Source organism: Mirounga angustirostris, unplaced genomic scaffold (genome assembly GCF_029215605.1).
Source record: "Mirounga angustirostris isolate CCGP_5_RB_7025 unplaced genomic scaffold, mMirAng1.0.hap1 SCAF_12, whole genome shotgun sequence".
Lineage (NCBI taxonomy): Eukaryota > Metazoa > Chordata > Mammalia > Carnivora > Phocidae > Mirounga > Mirounga angustirostris.
The window spans coordinates 23,700,838-23,720,559 of record NW_026991720.1 but is presented as its reverse complement, the minus strand read 5'-3'; the positions used below and the strand labels follow the sequence as shown (position 1 = coordinate 23,720,559).

The 19,722-nt window shown below is 53.0% G+C and overlaps 1 protein-coding gene across 2 annotated transcripts in view; it reads left to right on the top strand.

Annotated features, from left to right (window-relative positions):
* The window catches only part of SND1 (staphylococcal nuclease and tudor domain containing 1), a 407,418-nt gene that overhangs the window by 375,655 nt on the left and 12,041 nt on the right, over nucleotides 1–19,722 (top strand). For both annotated transcript variants that reach the window (XR_010406399.1, XM_064574988.1), the window contains exon 17: nucleotides 15,642–15,830. Coding sequence is in view for 1 of the 2 variants with exons in the window: in XM_064574988.1 (XP_064431058.1) it covers nucleotides 15,642–15,830 (189 nt within the window). In the remaining variant the exon portion in view is untranslated. The remainder of the gene's footprint in view (nucleotides 1–15,641; nucleotides 15,831–19,722) is intronic.

Here is a 19,722-nt window from a genome sequence, read left to right as displayed (position 1 = left end):
TGGTACAGTGACTCCCAGTGTCAACAGAGATATAAGTCCCTTCATCCTTCTGCTTAGCTCTTAGCACACATGGATTCCATTCTCAAGGTCCAGGGTGCCCTTGGAGCTCCACGCATTCGCATCCGCCTTCCAGTCAGGATGCCAAAAGAAAAGGAAAAACCCCCTGGTGGCAAATGCTCTCAGAAGTCCCATCAAAAATTTCAGCTAGAGCTCAGTGGTGTGACCAGTGAGAGGGACAGTCTTTTTACCTGGCCACAGCGACACCTGGGCTAAAAGGATACCTGTTAGTAAGCAGGAAAGAATGGAAATTGGGAGTCTGTGTGACATGGTATTTCAGTACCTGTTTAGGGAACACCTAGCTCAGTCGGCCTGAATCCGTGAGTCCCCGTAGTTGGTGTAAGAGGGATAAGAAGTGGTAGGACATGAGACGAGAGAAGCAAATCCACATTTCCCTCTTGGTATGAAAGCTCTGTTGTTCAGCTGAATAGGGCAGTTCCCAGAGCTCAGGCTAGGGCTCAGCACCTCCATTCAGATGCTTCCCTCTCAAAGGAAAGCACCCGGGGTGGTTCTAGAAGTCACACAGGCCTTGGCTTGGCCCACTGAATATTGGCCAAAGGCCTATGATTTTTCCCTGGGAGAACCAGAGTTTGGTCACTGTGTGACCTAGGTGCACTCCCTATATGTTTTCTGTTCTCACCATCAACACTTAACCCAGTAAGAAGAGCCAGCATTATATTGAGTGCTTATCATGTGCCAGACATTCCGAGAGTTTTGTGTATAACAACTCATTTAAACCTCACATTTTCCTTAGGAGGGAGGTATTCAGTTTTATTGCTCCCATGTTAAAGTTTGAAACTGAAGCACAGACTTAAAAATAACTCACCCAGGTTACTAAACAGTGAGGCCAAATTTAAATCCAGATAGTCTGGTTCCAGAGTTCTCCCTGGTAACCATCATGCAGTTCTGCCGGTGGATGAGACGCCCCAGATCAGGAGGAAATGTCGGAATTAAGACAGGCAGATGGAAGGTAGGACCAGGCACAAAGCGCCTGACCTATCTGTTATGCAGGGAATGAGTGAAACTCTTGCTAACAGACCAAGCCTGGTAAAGGCTTTTCTCCTCTTTTGATTCCCTCATCTCCTCCCCTCTGCGTTCTCACTCCAGTCAGCACGATCCATTAACAAGCTATGCTACGCTTTTCTGTTTCTTCTCATTCCTGCCTCCCAACCACTGTCACTGTAACAGGACTTCTGTGCATCTTGTTTAGGTTCCCATCCTTCCTGCCTTCCTAAGAATGTACAGAACCCACCCCCTGAGCCATCCGTCCCAGATCTATATTAAGAAGGGGCTGGGGCGCCTGGGTGGCTCAGTCAGTTGAGTATCTGACTCTTCATTTCGGCTTGGGTCATGGTCTCGAAGTCCTGTGATCAAGCCCTGCAGTGGGCTCCACGCTCAGTGCAGAGTCTGCCTGAGAGTCTTTCCTTCTCCCTCTGCCTCTCCCTGCCGCCCCCCCCCCACTCACCCTTTCTCTGTCTCTCTCTCAGAGAAAGAAAGAAAGGAGGGAGGAAAGGTGGGTCTGTGCTCTGACCTGTCCCATCACCCTGTTTCTCAGGGTCACCCTCTTGAGCTTTTCTTCTGAGCAACTTGCACCTCTTCCAGGCCTCTGCTCTCTCTGTCACCCCCCATCTCCTTCAGTATCTGCACCTCCACTCACCTCGGCCTCCCTTTTTGTCCTGAAATTCTACCTCATGCCTGCTTTGACCCTACCAATCACGCGTTCTTTCCAAAGCATGACCCAAATCATTCCATATGCTAGAGCATGTTTGCTCAGCCCCACTGGTGATGTCCCAGCCGGCCCTTCCCTGAACCCCTGAACTCTCTAGCCTTCAGGGTTGGCACTCTCCCCTGAACCCCTCCAGTACCTGCTATCTGTACTACACTCTGTGGTCATGTGCTTTTACATGGCATTTTGTCACTAGTCGACATGATGTGGCTTTGTCGTGTCTCCTCAACTTAATCTTAAGCTCTTTGAAGAGAGAAGTTTTTTGGGTTTTTTTGTTTTTTCCCATTTGCATCTATTGCAATGCCTAATGCATTGCTTTTCTATTTAGTAGATGCCAAATAGCTATTTCTTGGTTGGTTGATTACAATAAGTTATAGGTCTCTTTATATGTCCTTAATGATTTTTATACATTTCAGTTCCTTCAGCGTTTGTCTTTCCATTTTGAAGAATCCTAATCATTTCTGGATGTTCTCATCTCTTTAATCAGCTCAACTGGGCATCCCTGGTCCTTCTCCAGCCCTGCTGTATCTTTCCAGAGATGCAAGGCCAAATCACAATGATCTCCCCTTTCAGGGTACATTGTACTCTATTATTAACCTGCATTTTCTGCTGCTTGCCTGGCCTTGGAAGCCGCTTTTGTTAAGAAAACTCTGGACAACAACCAGGAATATAGCCATGTAGAAGGTATTGCCCAGAAACAAGAGAGCCCTGCCAAGCACAGTCTCTCCCAGGTGCCCAGGAGCCCCCTCCAATAAGCACCTTCCATTCCAGCACTGCCTAGAATCCACAATGTGGGGACTAGGGGTGGGTTCAAAAGAAACTGGCAACAGCCTCATTTGGAAGGCGTAATGTAAAAGCTAATGGTTTAACAAGAGCAGTCTAGTTGATTCAGGACATAACATGAGCACTAAAGATGGAGTTGTCAGGAAGAGTGAATCTAGGAAGGCTTCCCGGAAGCCAGAAGTGGTGTAGGGAAGTTGGCTTCACACACTTCTCTCAGCACTCCTGGGCAGAAACTTCCTGAAGTGGGGGGGAGGGGGGTGCCTTAGCATTCCCTTACTGGTAAATGACCAGACATCTCCCTGAGCGTGCTCTGCACCTCTGCGCCTCCCTTGGCAGCACAGGGGCTGCTGGGCATCTGCCTTTTACAGCTGAGACGCAGGGTCCGACAGCTCACTCAGCAGGCAGATCAGCTGGACGGGGGCGGGGGGAGGGGAGGTAGAGGAAATGAGGTTGGCGAGAAGGGGAGTATAGTATACCTAGAAAAGGTGCGTGATGCTGAGACTCTCTCCTCACAGCACTTCTTGTTCTTTCTGTCCTCCCTACAGCATCCCTGTGAGCACCTGCCTAAGATAGAGGATGGTGCTGGCCTCCCCACTCCCTTTTTTTTTTTTTTTTTGCTGCTTCTGACCTGCCCACTGTCCATTTTCCTGCCCGCTGGCTTCAGGCCAAAGCTCAGGAGCAGTGAGCAATTGAGAGCATCTTCGACTAGCATTAACAGAAATCAGGGGCGCCTGGGTGGCTCAGTCGGTTGAGCGTCCGACTCTTGATTTTGGCTCAGGGCCTGATTTCTGGGTCCGTGCTCAGCAGGAAGCCTGCTCGAGATTTTCTTTTTTTTTTTTTTTTTTTTTTTTTTAAAGATTTTATTTATTTATTTGAGAGAGAGAGAATGAGAGACAGAGAGCATGAGAGGGAGGAAGGTCAGAGGGAGAAGCAGACTCCCTGCTGAGCAGGGAGCCCGATGCGGGACTCGATCCCGGGACTCCAGGATCATGACCTGAGCCGAAGGCAGTCGCTTAACCAACTGAGCCACCCAGGCTCCCCTGCTCGAGATTTTCTGATTCTGTCTCTCCCTCTGCCCCTCCCCACCACACTCACATGTGCGCTCACTCTCTCTCTCCCTCTCTCAAATAAGTAAATCTTTTTTAAAAAATCAAATTGCTTAAATGATGCTTACACTGAGCATCAGGGCGGGGTAGGAGTCTCACACGGGCAGAAAGTTTCTATGGGAGAAGTCGCACTGACACTGGCTGCAGCCGAGCTGTCTTCTCTTCAAGGAGCCTTGAACCAGCAGCGAGGCTTGGGCAAGGGTCAGGCTCACTAGGCTTCCTCCAAAATCAGAGGAGTTGTCCTTAAAAGCTTAATTGTGACTTCCAGAAATCTTAGCCCAAGATGCTGAGCATCTTCATCTCCTGTCTCCATTTCAGAACACACCTACGTTGGGGGTAGCACTCCTTACGTAGAGCAGAGAGCAGGTGTCAGCAGAATTCTGCTTCGTACAACCAAACTGGGAGGCGAAACAAGGCAAATGAGGCCACCCTGGCCCCGTTCAGGGGAACACAGGATAGCTACTCCCTGCCTGAGAACAGGGCAAAACCAGCCTGAGCAAAGAGTAGGGTTGAGGGACCACCCGCTAGCTCCTGGGGCCTCATTAAGCTGAATTTTATTTGGGACATTCGGTTGAAATGGGAGAGAGAGGAGTAATTGTGATTAATGGCACCTTGGCTCCTGTCAAGAGGATGGACAGAGAGTTGTGTCAAAAACTGAGTTGCTGGGCGCCTGGGTGGCTCAGTTGGTTAGGTGACTGCCTTCGACTCAGGTCATGATCCTGGAGTCCCGGGATCGAGTCCCGCATCAGGCTCCCTGCTCGGTGGGGAGTCTGCTTCTCCCTCTGACCCTTTCATGCTCTATCTCATTCTCTCTCTCAAATAAATAAAATCTTTAAAAAAAAACTGAGTTGCTGACCCATCCTATCTATTGGCCTTTCCTACCACTGATATTTTTTCCTCTCTTACCTTTGCTCTCACTCCAGTGGCTTTGAGTACTTTCCAGAGGTAACTACAAGACCCAGAATAGCATGAGGAGCCCGTGCCCTGGGGAGTAGGTAAAGACAGGGAAGAAGAGGGAATCTGGTCCCAGCATGGAGAAGCAATGGAGGCAGAATGTTCGCCCTGGCCCATGCCCATTGCTCCTAATCTTGCCCTGGACAGAGATGGCTGGGGCCAGCTGCAGACATGGAAAGGATTTGGGGGGGCTTATGGGGTGTGAGAGCTCCACTCTGGCGGGATGAGCAGTGCCACATTTTAATTGTCATTAGCAATAAAAAATGAGCAGTGAGGAAACCCAGCCTCAGCCCGCAGAAGAGGGCAGAGGCCAGGCTCCTTGACCAGGCCATCTGGCCTCTGGCATGCTGCACAGCTCCCAATCTGGGCTGTATATAATGGGTGGCTTTTTTCCGTAGGCTTTTCGTTGTATTACAGACAGGCCACAGAGATCACAGGCCCTCCAGGTCATAGCAAGCAAGGATCCAGTCTGCCCATGTGACAGCAGAGTGAACACGCAACAGCCCTCGCCCACTGGCACTGCTGAGCATGAAGACTAGATCATCTCAGAGGATGTTTTGTTTTCCTTACTGTGTTCAAATAGGTCTGAAACACAGAGTCCCTGAAGAGGCCTGAATCTCCTCTCCCCTGGGCCAGAGAGAGCAGCCCCTCCGCGTGGGGAGAGAGGAGCAGGGGCTCTTGCTCTGTGGCCTGTCCAGGGATAGGGATCGCAGGGCTGCCGGCAGCCCTAGCACACGGCCTGCCCTGGGTGGTGGAGTGCACGGCCTGCGGAGCACAGTGGGCCCACGCCAGGCCTCCTGTGGGCAAGTGAAGACAGCTGGATTTTCAGGAAGGATACAGGTAAACACAGGGGCAGGGGGGCTTAATAAGAGGAGCCCAGAGGAGATGTTACGTTCTTAGCTGGATGAGGAGGGAGGGAAAGAAGAAGGAGTGAGGGTCCCCAGAATCTGACAGTTCCTCCATCTCCTCAGTGCCTTCAGCTGCCTTCATGCAGTTGGTCTGACGTTAATCAGGAGGGCTGGGTATTGTGTTGAAATTGGTTGCCATTTCTTAAACTCAGTGTAATAAAATAACTAAATTGGCTGGTCTGTAGCTGTTCCAAGTCCTTTTCTCTCTGGTGCCTTTTTCTGGCCTGCAAGAGGGATTGGTGTCTGTGTTCCTATTTCTAAGAGACCGGGTGATGGTGAAAGAGAAGGAGCTCTGTGTCGCCTTTTTCCCCCAGCATAGGACATCCTTTGCCACAACCTGACAGCTTTTGAGTGGCTCCCGTGGCCACAGCCCAGTTCTGAGAACTCTGAGCCATCCAAGCCCCAGATTCCCTTAAATCTAACAGCAGCTGCCTTTCCTCGAAGATTTCCCTGGTCTCGCAGAAGGGCCTGAGACCTGCCCACCCTGGCAAGGGACTCGTAGCTTGAGGCTTTCTCAGCCCTGCCCTCAGATGTCCCTTCAGGCTACCGAGGACTAACCAGGACATCTGCCCCCTGGCTTGGAGGACTTACCAGACAGGGCCCGGGGTCCTGTCCTGTCCTCATAGCTCTTGCTCTGGCTGTCTCATGCCTGCTTTTGCCCTTCACCCCTTCTTTGCTGAGGGATGGTAGCCAGGAGTGGTGGATGTGTAGGAGACCAGAGGGAGGCACACACAGCTGCTGCCTGTGCTCATGCCTGGATAAATCGAGGAATCCATCCTCGCTCCAGTTATATTCAGTACAGGCAAAGCCAAGTGCGAAACAGCCCCTTCTGCTCATGACGTCTGGGAGCCTCTGAGTCATCAGTGCTGGCTGCACTGACCAAAGCCGGTTTCTGCCCCTCTGGGCTCCTACAGGCAGAACTGCTCCGACACGGGCAGCTGTGGGACCGCCCTGTCACCTTAGAGAGGTTCTCAAGACAGGCCTTCTCCAGTCGGTTGGGTGCCACTGGATTTCCCCAAAGACAGTTTTCTGTCCCAGGAACTTTCCTGCTCCAAGTTGACTGCCAGTGATCTGGAGAAGCTAGGACCTTTGACCTTTCATCATGGGCTTACTGAGTGCTTACCGTGTGCCAGTAATAAGATGCCATTAATAAATGCCCATTATAATACTATAATAAATAGTGGTATGAGCAAAGTGCTGTGGGGAAAGGCATTACTAAGTAAATAATGGAATGGTTTGGGTGAAATCCCATCTGTGCAGAATCTTAACGCGTTGGGTAGGAGTTCACAGGTACAGTAATAGGAGTGTGCTCGCTGCAAGGAATCGTGTGCACAGAGGCCTGGAACGGTGTGTCATAGTGTGGCGCTAGAGTTGGTCTGGCATGACTAGAGCAAAAGAATGAGGGCCAAAATGGTAGAAGGCGAGACAGTAAGAATCCAGTCATAAGCTGTACCTTGCTGTGCTGAAGATTTGAACTTTAGCAGAAAACAAGGAAAGGATTTCAGCAACGGAGTGATCAGGTTTGGATTTTTTGTTAAGTAACAACAGTTACTGAGCATTTACTATATACTAAACTCTTGAGTGTTTAACTGGAATCAGTTTATTCTTCAATAAAAACCTTCGAAATAGGCACCATTATTATGCCCATTTGACCAATAGGAAAAACGTATAACCAGAGAGGTTAAATCAGTCACTCACAGCTAGTAAGTGGCTCCCCAGCCTAACAGCCTGTCCCCAGCCTGTCGCACTGCCTGTGACAAGCCACACCACAGCATTGTGGGAGGGCCATTAGGGAGACACAAGGCTGGTGGTGGGGATAGCAGTGAAGGGGACTGCTACCCAAAGGTAGGACCTGAACTCAAGTAGTGGCAGTAAGGATAGAGAAAAGGGGAAGAATTCAGGAGACATTTCTGAGGTAGGATTGGTGTGACCTGGAGGTTGATTGTGAATGTAAGGGAGGCAGGATGATTCCCAAGCTTCTCCTGCTACTGACTGGGATAAGAAAGGTGGATGGAGGAACAGGTTTTAAAGTGAAAACAGTAGATTCACCATTGGACGCATTATATTTGAAATTGGTCAGGTGGAGTTAAACTCTGAAGAGAGGTCTGGACTGAAAATAGAAGTCGTGGTGTCCTGTAATTCTGAGAGTAGTGAAAACCGGGGACTGTACAGCTTAAAATGGCCCCCTGGCAAATATCCATGTTTAAGGAGATGTTGGGAGAGAATTCACAGTTGAAACTAAGAACAGGGAGAGGAAACCATGGTCGGGAACCACAGAGGCCAAAAAAAAAAAAAAAGAAAATTTAAGATGGAAGAGAGGTTCTTAGCTCTGTCAGATCATTCAAAAGGTCAAAAACAATGAAATGCAAGAAGAAATCGTTAAAATGACAAGAGGTCCTGAGTGACTTTGAGGTGGTAGTTACATTGGACTGTCGAGAGTGGTGAGCCACCACAACCGATGGGGAAGGAAAAGGGAATCCTCTGGGCAAGGAGAACCAGGTGGGTGGTTCTGAGATCAAGGCACGGTTTTCTAGGATGGGCAAGATATTCTTGGGCAAAGAGGGGGACGCTGACAGAAAAGGGAATTGGAATGGTAATGGTAATGGTAGTAATAAAGAAGACTATCTGGAGGCCGCTGATGAAAGCAGCCTTCACTGCTCTTTTGGGGTGGCACTGCTCTTCTCCAGCCAGGGAGCATGGAGGGGGGGGCTGGGCCATTCAGGTGTGCCCCACCCTCCGACAGAATTCCAAAGCTTACCTCAGGCTCAGGCATCCTATGGGAACAAGTGCCACCAGTGGTGCCCCGGATAGGGGGCCAGAATGAGGGCCTCCTGACTCAGCTTCATTCCCTGCATGAACCTCAGGAAAGAGGGAGTTAAATCTCCCTCCAGCCTTTCGCCCTGGGTTTTCTTGGGAAGATGAACAATCTCCTTCCCTCATTGTCTGCACCAAAGGGACAGATTGCGTCAGTTTATAAACTGTGTTACCGCTTGCAAAGGCCTGGAGTCAGCAGGTTTGCATTTCCCGGCAGACTCAGACGAGGCTGATCGCCTTGGCTGGCAGGGACCAGGAGCTGCCTTTCCCCCTCCCCCGCACCCTCCCCCCCCTTCCCCCCCCCCCCCCCCCCCCCGTCATCCCAACCCATATCCCTTAGGTATTCGAGGAGAGAGAGAAAGAGAAACTCTGAGCTTCTAGCTGAGCCATCTTGTTCAGGGCTCAGGGCTTCCATCATTTTCCAGGAGCTTCTCGGCCCCTCTTGCCACCGTGCCAACCTGGGCATGACTTCCAGGCATTCCTAGGGCTTTGGCCTGGGCCAGCGCACGGAGGTCAGAGAAGAGGTTTTCTGGAGACCAGTTGGCACTGTGGGTTGGACTTGAAGGACCCATCTGATCTGGAGGTGCTGAGGGGTTAGGAGCAGAGGCGCTGGTGGGGCCCGGGGCCCCCCTGCTCCAGCACGGGGCAGATCCGCGCCCGCTGCCGGCCCACTCCCCACTGGCAGCTGCCGGTACCAAGACCCAGGAGGCATTTCATGGGCACTGCTTCTCCAGCTCCCAGAGCGTTACATTGTTAATTGCACTGTGTTAGTGTTCACCGTCTCTGAGAGACGGTGGTGTGTGTGCACGTGCCTGCGAGTGGAGGGGACACGTTGGCTGTGTTAAGCTGCTACTATATTAAGGTGAGGTGTCTCTTCAAGTTCACAGCTCTAGCTGTGGAGCGCATTACAGCCTTCGTGCGGCATCAGTGCTGGTGGAAAACCCAGCTCAACAGCGACGTGGCTACCTCCCTGTAGCAGGCAAGGAGTCTCTGGGGCAATCTGGTTGCTCTGGATCACCACTCACATTCTGGCAGAGAGCTCTGGTGGGAGGCATGGGTGAGGAGGAGGCTGGACTGCCTTTTATCCCCCTCTGCAAGTTTTCCTACAGGGCTTATGGGTTCTCATGGGGCTTCCCCACTTGCCCTTCTCCCACATAACCCGTTGTCTCCTCTCTCCTCAGCCCCCAGTCACACTGCCCGGCCCCGAGCCTAACCTCAGCTACTTCAGAGCTGAGAGAACCTTAAAACTCTGTTCTGCTCTTATTTGTACATGAAGAAACTGAGCCTGGAGGGGATGTGACCCCCTCTTCCCCCCCAGAGCACAGTTCCAGTCCACGGCTTTTTATTGGCTTTTTCTTTGCTCCTCGGTGGCTTCTTCCCATCCAAGCTTTCCTGTCTTGTTCCCAATTCCAGGCTTCTGCCCCATGCTTGTTGCTGATGGCTTTGGGGGTGTTTCAAGCAGGCCTGTGGCCAGACAGCAAGTGGAAAGGACAGAGGCTTCTGCCTGTCATTAGGGCCCCTGCTGTCACCTCCCCAGAGGCAGCCCTGGGCGTTCTGCTCTCAGCTCTGCCTGCCGCAGGAGCTGGTGGCCTGTATAACCCCCACCCCCTCCTCTGTGCCCCAGGGCAGGGCTGGCCCATGCTGCTTGCTCCAGCCTGCCTGGTTTCACCTGTCCTGCCTGAGGCAGCCACCTCCCCTGAGGGAGGGAGCATCTCCTCAGCGTTCCACAGCCTTCCAACCTAGGAGGCTGGCTCACGCCATCATTTCCTGTGCTGCCTCAGGCACTGTGCCTGCGCTTAGCCCAGGCCCAGAATGTGCCACGCTGCCTAGAGAGGAGAATGACTCAGACCCCACTGCCTGCCTGATTGAAGTAGTTCCTAAGTGAAGAAACTGGACAGAATCCAGACAAGGGAAAGAAGGAGCATGTGGGGAGGGGAGCAGGACAGGGACTGAGTATATTTCTGGAGGCCAAGGCAGTCCAGCCCACTAAGGAAAGGACTACAGGCAGTGAAACAAATTCATGGCCACCACACCTTCCCTCCCTCCTGTGTTCCCAGCCATGGAGAGTGAGCTAGGGGCTGCTCGGGTTCTCCCCTCTCCTCCTTTCCCTTCTCCCCTTCCTCACCCACCCACAGCCCGTCTGGGTGGGCACTGAGGTGTGTGTGTGTTGCCTGGGCACGGGAGCTCTTCCTCAGTAATTAGGAGACATGCAAATTAACAGCCTGTGCCGTTTGTATTAATTTGGTAAATAAGCCAGAACAATTTCATTAGTGGCACATTAATGTGCTTGGGAGCAGGAGGACGTGTCCCACTGTGAGGAAGCAGCGCCCGCTGGCTGCCCCAGCCCGCAGACAGGCCGAGTCCAGTGTGTCTAGCTGCTCTCAGACTGGGCACGGCTGGCTGGGCTGCGCTCCCCCCGCCTCCCACCTTTGGCTCTGTGGTGGAGAAGGACCCCCCTCTGCTGAGCAGAAAGGCAGCTGCTTGCTCAGCTGGGTTTGAGGACAGTCACACATTAGCTTTTCCCACTTGCCTTCCCTCCATTCTGTATTTTGCATGAGGCCACCAGGGTTTAAGAAGCCCAAAGCTTTTCTAGGTTTGCGGGGAGAGCTAAGGGGACGGAGCTCAGCCTGAGCAGGGCCACTGCTGGCCAGTATGAGATGAAGGGAAGAGGAAGCAGTTTTATGTTACTTCTTTTAAAATGTAGGACCTGCTTCTCGTTTTATGGAGAAGGAAACTGGCTAGAGAGAAAGGAGGTCATATGACTTCCCAGAAATTCACGGCCAGAGCTAGGATATGAACCCAAGTCTGTCTGACTACAAGATCCATGCTCTTCCTGCCACCTCCCTGCCCAGTCGGTGGACCCAGCTCTGGGGAGGATTCGGAGTGTAGAATAAGCTTTGTTCCCCGTGGAGCTGACAGTCTAGTTGGAGAATAAGGACATTAGGAAGTGAAATAACTGTTGACAACAATGAAGCGTTTATGTATCCAGTGCTCTTGTAAGTGCTTTGTGTTTTTCTATTAGGTCATTTAATCGTAACAAATCCTCTGAGATAGGGAATATTGCAGTTGCAACTTGACAGCAGAGACACAGAGAGGGTAAAGGATTGGCAGAGGTCATGTAGTTGGTAGGTGGATCTGAACCGAGGCAGTCTAGCTCCACAGTGTGTGCTCTGAACTTCTGTGCTATACGCTGTCCCCTCAGTGCCAAAGGCTGGGGGAGCCCATAGGTGTACAGGGGGTGATTGACTTGGGGGTGGAGTAGGGAAGCCTTCACAGGAAGGTGGTGGTGAAGCTGAAAGAGCTCAGCTCACAGGGCCTAGTTGGGACATCAGAATCCCCACCCGCTCTGTCTGCCCCCAGGGCAAGAGATGCTGGCGGCTGGCCAGATGGGCAGGGGTGCACAGTGAGGCAGCAGGCGCCCTGAGGAGCGAGGTGGGGGGAGCGGGTCTGACCTTGAGGCAGCTGGGCTGTCTGCTGCTTCATCCCCGGCCGGCGCTCCCCCAGCACAGCTCCACGGCCCCCTTCTCCTCCCCTCAGCGCTGTTTTCCTAGGTCTTAGCTTCAACGTGAGCATTGATGAGAAGAGCCTCCATCTCTTCCCTGCTGACACTGCTTGTGTCCACGTGTCCACACGTTCTGTGGTGTCCTCAAGGCCATATCAGCTCGCGTGTGCACACACCAAAGGCCCGCACACAAATCAGACATTCGGGCAGCCTCTGGTAGTCACCCGAGGCTTGAACTCCCGGGTGTCACATGCCACCGTAGGAGGCCTCCCAAGGGAAGCTGTTGAGTCCAGCTCTCTCCCTGAAACACTCCGCGCTGCTGAGGAGACAAGTAGCAATACTGTAGAGCACTTCGCAGTTCACACAACACTTGGTGAGTAGTGGGCCTCATTAATGATTACAACAGGCAGAAAGAATCCAGAAGAGGTTTCTTGTGTATCTGACAAGAATGAGCCTCCCATAACTCCTGTCTTCAGTTTGAGGCAAACTTGTAGGAAATAGCTCTCCGTGGGTCTGTATATAGTCAATCCTCATTATATACGATTCCATATTTGCGAGTTCACTTACTAAAATGTATTTGTAGCCCCAAATCAGTACTCGGTAATTTTTGATCATTTGTGGATGTGCAGAGCGGTGAACAATTTGAGTCTCCAGGTGAGCACATTCCCAGCTGAGGTTGCAAAAGGCGGTGCTCTACCTTCTTGTTTCAGCTCTCATCCATAAACAAGTGTCCTTTTTGTCGTCTCCTTAGTGCCACGTTTTCCCCTTTTTTTGATGTGTGCTTTTTCTTGGTGATTTTGCCGTTTAAAATAGCCTCCAAGCAGAGTGCTGAAGTGCTGCCTAGTGCTCCTAAGTGCAGGAAGGCTGTGATGTGCCTTAGGGAGAAAATACACATGTTAAAGAAGCTTTATTCAGGCATGAGTTCTAGTGCTGTTGGCCATGAGTTCAATGGTAATGAATCATCAGTATATATTAAATAAGGTGTCTTTAAGCAAAAACATGCACAGAAGGTGGTTATGTATTGGTAAATTGGTAGAGTCTTGCAAGAACCTAATCCTGTGTTTCCCCTGGGAGCAGTGGTTCAGGATTCGCTAATTCAGTGTTCATGGTGACTTTATAGAACATCACAAATAACAAGAATCAAATGTATCTGTATATCTCTATATGAGTATGTGTTTATATGTATTTTTTCAATTAAGAGAAAATATTGGTGCCTGGGTGGCTCAATTGGTTAAGCCTTTGACTTTGGCTCAGGTCATAATCTCAGGGTTCTGGGATCGAGTCAGGCTTCCCGCTCGGTGGGGAGTCTGCTTGAGGATTCTCTCGCCCTCTCGCCCTGCCCCTACCCCCATTCACTCGCTCACACACACACACACACACACACACACACTCTCTCTCTCTCTCTCTCTCTCTCAAATAAATAAATCTTTTTTAAAAAAGAGGGAGAGAGAAAAATATAAAAAACCCAAGTCTTCAAGTTGATCAGAGAAATAGAGCATATACAGACATTGGCCCACAAAATGTTATAGTCAAGCCACAAAGTCCTGGCAATCAATCTAAAAGAACCATGATGAACAGTGAACACACATACCAGCTTAGGAGCACCATGCTTAACCCTCTGCTTGCTCACTGTGAAACTCTCCCAGAACTAGAGAAGGGTTAAGACGGTCTTCAAATGGGTTCTGTGTGCCCAGGATAGACACAGCACAGGGCTTGGCTAGAGAGGCCACAAGCCAAGAGACTCTGGAGTAGCCCCATCCCTTCACTGAGCCCAGCCCACCTTCCCCTGAGTGCCTTCGAGAAATCAAAATCACCGTGTTTGCAGCAGCCATAATAAAAGGGGAAGCAGAGACCCCCAGGCTACAGCTTTATCTCCCTCTATAACCCGAGATGGATTCAGCGGGAGGGCAGTGCCCAAGGCTAAAGATTTCTTTCCTCTGCAGCTGGCTGGGCCCAGGGACTTGTCAAGCCCAAGTTAACATAGCAACTGCAGGCCGGGAGAGGCTGGGTGTGAAGGCAGTGCCCACCTGCCAAGAGAGTTGGCAGTGTTGACCCCAGGCATGGCTACCAGTCGCTGGAGTCTACCACTTGTACGAGCCCTTGGGAGGCCGGCATCTGGTTGGTAGCCTCCGAGGTGAGGTGTGGATTGGGGGTTTGCTAGGTGGGGTGAGGCCTGAGTGTGGGCACCTTCCGGGATGAGCGTGATTGTACCTGCCGGGTACTTCATCAATCCGCCTCTGAGGTGCTCGCCTCCATCCTAGCAATCCAGTGCCAAGAGCAATGATGCAGGTGGCCCTCAAGCTTTTTGTCACAACCGCACTGGCCCAGCACAGGCTTCTTGGAACTGGAAGGAGGTCTTGTGCCCAAGCAGGGCAGCATCAGTTTTAGGGAAAGGGCACTTGGCTGCTAACACAGATAAGATAAGAGGTCCAAGAATGGGGGACCTATGTACCCACCAACAGAATCGACTTGGAATGGATCTATATAGTATCTTTTTTATCTAGCTCTAATAAATTCTTCATATCTGCTTATGGGTCACACCCCAACCTCAGGCATTGTTGAACTTGCATTTCCACTCGAAGGGTTAACTGTAAGCCTTAAGTAGGAAAAGGGTGTTAAAGAATAGGGAGAAGCAGGGGCCCTGCCTCCCTGGTCCTGCCCCTTCTTTTTCTCCCTGCTGCCTTCTCTCCACATGCCCAAGCCCCCTGTCTACTTAAGGGGTGTCCTGTCACCCACATGGCTCCCCGCTCACCTCCCTACCCTTGCCTCTCTAACCCTCTGCTCTAGGCTGCTGCCGCAGGCTCCAACCCAGCCTTCAGAGAATTCCCAGGTATTTAGACATTGATTTTATTGCTTAATCGAGCTTGAAGCTGTTTAAATTAATACAAGTTTTCATATTTGGCAGCAGAGATTTTTACAAGCCCCTTTAGCAGAGAAAGAGGTTCAAGGAAGAAATTTACCCTGGGCCATGAGGTGGGAGCTGATCAGCCACCATAAGGGCCGTGGCACCAAGGCCACCCTCTTGGAGGAGCGGAGTCAGTGCTGTGTCTGGGGTCCCGGGTCTCGGGGAGGCCCTCCGTGGAGGAAGCTCAGAAGCTCGTGAGCCCCGCAGGGGTTCCTGACGGTTCTGATGTTCAGCCACAGCACACGCCCCAAGGACTGGGCTTCCAGCAGTGATGGCACCCTGTCAGGGGCAGCCTTCTGCTGGGGTCACCCCCTCACCGCCCTCCTGTGCACTTCCTGCTCGCATCCTTCTGCCCACATGCCCCCTGCCCTCCTCTCTTCACCTGGCTTCCATCCAGCCACTTTCATTACCTTTGTTGAGCACTAATTCCTTCAGCTGTGCGCCCCTCGCTCCGGGGATTGCCTTGCTCCTGGGGCCTGCCTGTCTTCCTAGACGAGCTGGGGTGGGTGGGTGGGTGCTGAAGAAGAGTGGGATGTTCCCGGAGCTATGTCTGCTGCTTCTGTCACTCCTGACCCCCAGGCTGCACTCACACACGCACGCGGCTAACGCAGACTTCCTCGCTTAAGCTGAGGGAGCCGAGTTTACCCTAGTAGCTCTCTGCCGAAAGATCTGAGAAGAGGGGAGTTTTGAAGTTGCTTGGTCAGTGACGTTTCCGTAAGGATGGTTCTGGGGTGTGGGAAGCTAGAAAGCGTAGATCCCTCTTACAGAACTGAAGTGAAGGGTTTTAAGAGGGTCAGCAGTGCTGGAGCCCCAGCAAGCTCCTGCTCTTCGTGCCTAATGAGCCCCTGTCAGGTGGCAGGCTGACACCCCGTTTTCTGTTCCCCAGGTAGAGGTGGAGGTGGAGAGCATGGACAAGGCCGGCAACTTCATCGGCTGGCTGCACATCGACAGCGCCAACCTGTCCGTCTTGCTGGTGGAGCACGCGCTCTCCAAGGTCCACTTCACTGCTGAGCGCAGCTCCTACTACAAATCCCTGCTGTCCGCTGAGGAGGCCGCCAAGCAGAAGAAAGAGAAGGTACCTGTGTGGAATTGGGCCTGGCTGGGGAGGAGGTGGGTGCCACCGCAGACCTCGGACTTCTTCTCGCCTTCCTGCCCCTCCCCCAAAACACCACACAGTGGACAGAACGGTTTCGTCATCCCCCACCTGAGGTGCCCTGGTTGGTGTTGGTCTCAGACCCCACATCAGGAACCACACATGACCAAGGGAGAGGCTGCGAGCTTAGGCATCCTCAACCATACGCCTGCTCTGGTGGACCTGGTAGAGCAGAAGGGTGTCTGGAAGGTGACCTTGGAGCAATGAGAGCAGTGACGGGAAGTAGGGGGGGCTCTGGTGAGCAAGAGACTGGGGAGTTGTCCCTTCACCAGCCCCAGCCCTTCTTCGGTGCCCTCAGAGCACCCGGGAGACCTGCAGCCCACTTCTGAATTTCCTTCACATGGCCCTGCAGGGAGACCCATTTTGGAAGCTGCCCCAGGAGATGCATAAAGCTGTTAGGACAACAGATTTATAGCCCATCAGTCTCTGCAGGCACTGCATTGAAAAGACAAGGGGGATGGGTTGGAAAGCAGCTCTTGGAAACAAATGGACAATTAAGGAACCCAGTGGTTTGGTGGTGGGAGCTGGGCTTGGCACCCCCTGCCTCAGCCTGTCGCCACTGACTTACAGCCCGGTCCTGATAATGGGGATAAATCAGCCGGCCACCAATTTGTCAGGGCTTCTCTGAGCTTGAGGAGGATTTCATGGGACAGCCGTGCTGAGCCATAAATTTGTTCCAGGAATAAACGTTTCCTTCCCCATGGGGCAGCCATCTGGCTTGCAACTCGCCTCCCAGAGCCAAGGCCCAGACACCTGCCAAAAGGAGTAGGGGGCTTCAGGGCCCCAAGGCTCCTCATTCTCTTCCAACCCAGAGCAGCCACCTCCTCACTCAGCCTCTTCCCGGCTGTCTTCCCTCAGGGACCAGGCCCAGGGACACCTGCCTGCCTCTCTCTACCTTTACTTCCCATCCCCTGGGGATGAGGGCAGGTGACCAACCCTAATGGGGGTGGAAGAACTCTAGGGAGAGGTCACCCAAAAAGCTTGGGACAGGGTGAAAGGGAATGTTCATGCCTTGGAGGACTAGGCCACCATGAGGCCTCTAAGGAGGCTTCCACCCTTATTCCAATTCTGCTCACATTAAGTCCCGTCTTCCTAGAGTGACAGGGAGGGGGCAACCTTAGCTCCTACCACAAAGGAGCTTCCTCTTGGGTTTCCTCTTGGTGACAGCTGAACTTAAGGCTGCCACCCCCATGTCCTCTGCTTGCTGCAGAGGAAGGAGCAGACGTGGTGCTGGGGCCTTGTGTGCAAAGGGCTGAACCTTCACCGAAGAATTAGCTGGGGGTCAGTGTGGAAAACACTGGCCCCTGAGGCTCAGATTCTGAAAGGGTCTTTGCCCCCAGGGTCTGCTCTCTGGGATTCGAGACCCTAGAGGGACCCAGGAGAAGACAGGGAGGGGAATGTGGCCTGAGGTGGAAGGATGGGTGCCTTGCTGGGTGTTACACTGGGCATCCCTGTTTACTACACAGTGCATTTGTCTAAAAGAGCCCAAGTCATCATTTCACTGGTTCCACATGATGATGGTGAGGAGTAATCATCAGTAATTAATTACTTAACACAGGCTGCGTGTTTCTATTCCAGTACAATTAAAATGCAGTGCGCTACTCTCAGCACGAGGCCCTGCCCGCCTCCTGGGTCCCTCTCCTGCACATCCCATCCTCTTCAAGGGTCCTGGCAGAACCTAGCATGGCTTGCCGCTCCTGGTGGGGCTGGTTCCCAGGAGCAGCATGTGCGGAGCATTGCAGCACCCCTCAGAGTTGGTTGGACTCCCGAGAATTTGGTAGCCAGCTGGAGGACAACAAACCGCATATCTGAGGTGTCCCCAGGATTTCCAACCTTGCCTCGCTTGTGACCCCAGGAGGGCTGCCTTCGCTGTCCAGAGACAGGCACGTGTGGGGTTAAGAGGTCACGGTGGTACGTGTGAGCTAACCTAGGAAAGGTAATACTGAGGGATTCTGTGAGACTAGGAGCATGCCGAAGTCTTTGGGGAATGTGGTTCTGTGTGTGTGCATTTGTGAGCGGGTCCCTCTGAGGGTAGCTGGCAATGCTGGCTTCCCAGCTTTGAGAACTGAGCTGCCTCCCTGCTAGGCCTCATTCTGCCCTGCAGACTCCTCTCCTCCCGAAGATGCTGATTGGGCCCTCCCCTTCCTCTATAGGAGGCTAATGCCGGGTTATCCCCGCCTCCTCCAGGAATATTGGGTGGCTCTGAGGACCAAAGATGGGAGCCACAGGTGGCAGGCACCAGGACTGCCCTCCCTCCCCCAGCCTCCCTTCTGCCCCAGCAGGGCCCTGGGCCGGGCTGCATTGGCCATTGATCGCCTTTTATTGAGCTTGCCTTCCCCACTGCGAGCTCGAAGGCCTCTACCACCCTGGCCCCATTGCCAGCCCCACCCTTGGAGCCTCCTGAGCAGCGCTATTAAATAGGATTTAGAAAGGAAAGCCTGCAGCAGCCATCGGAGCCTCGGTCCACATCCCCCATCTCCTGCCAGGAGGAGGATCTGGGGCTCCCTGGGGAGAAAGTGCAGGGAAGAGGGAGGGCCAGGGATGGGTGAGGACAGGAGGAGAGACAGCCTATGATGTCTGGCCTCGCAATGTAGAGAGGACCCGGGCAGGACAGGAACTGGCATGACAGAGCGGCAATGGAGCAGATAAGGGAGCTGCTTTCCTTGCTCATTCCCCACTTGGCTCTGTAGCCAGGGTCACGGAGGGGTCACAGAGGAGCCCTGCCCCAGGACACAGTGCCATCCTGGCCCCCAGACTGAACAGACCCTGCCCCGAATCAGAGGAGCTGTCTGGGAAAGGCCTTTCCACACTAACGCAGCCTGGAGGTGGCCCCAGAGCAAAGCCGAGCCCTCCTGGGTGGCTCTTCCCCGCATCCCTGGGCCCTGCCGCTGAGGCCCAGCTCAGGCTTGGCTCCTCCGAAGGCCAAGAGCCTTCCCAGCTCCAGAGTCCCATCCTCTGCTCAGCATCTTGGCCATGCAGGTCTTTCCCCAGCTCCTCCATCTGCCCAGAGCCTGCGGGGAGAGCCCTAAGGCACTGAATCTGTGTGCGCACAGTGACTGTTCTCCCTGGAAGGGGTCTTTGGGTTTTCCTTGTCATCACCCCATGGGTCCAGGCCGAGGAGCACCCCCTGGGAATTCGCAAAGACAAGCTTCTTGTCAGGGATCTGAGCTGAGAGAGGGCTGGGGACGGCTGTGGGGAAGTGGCACCTTTCTGGCATGTGCCTGCCAGTGTGTCTGTTCCCTCTCTGCCCCAGTTCTGCAGAAGGGCAATAGAAGCCAATATGGGCAAGATGTGCCCTTGTTCTAAGGGTGGGCCAGGCTCTCAGCTGACCTTCTCATTCCCAGCAAGAAGCCACGTAGTCAGGCTGCATTTACCAGCTTGCCAGGGCCGCTGGTAGCCAAGTCCCCAGGAATATTGGGTGGCTCTGAGGACCAAAGATGGGAGCCACAGGTGGCAGGCACCAGGACTGCCCTCCCTCCCCTGCTGTACCCCTTCTACCACCCAGTGAGCTGTGGGACCTTGTCACAGGACTGGCCCCACTACTCCCCTCCTGGTGGGAGCTAGAGGCCTGCGGGCCATCCCCGAGGCTTTTGTTTGCAGCATCCTTGACCTGAGCTTGCTGGCCACCTGAGCCAGCCAGAAGAGGAGCTCCACCCTTCTCCCCCAGGAGGAAACCTGATGCTGTCGCCCAAGGCGCTTTCGCTTGAGGAGTCATTAGCAGTTTCTGCTCTCACCCTGTCAGTCTGTTCCCAGTTCATCAACACTGCTGAGGAGCCTCCTTCCCCACAGTGCAGGGAGGCAGGGCGGGATTAGG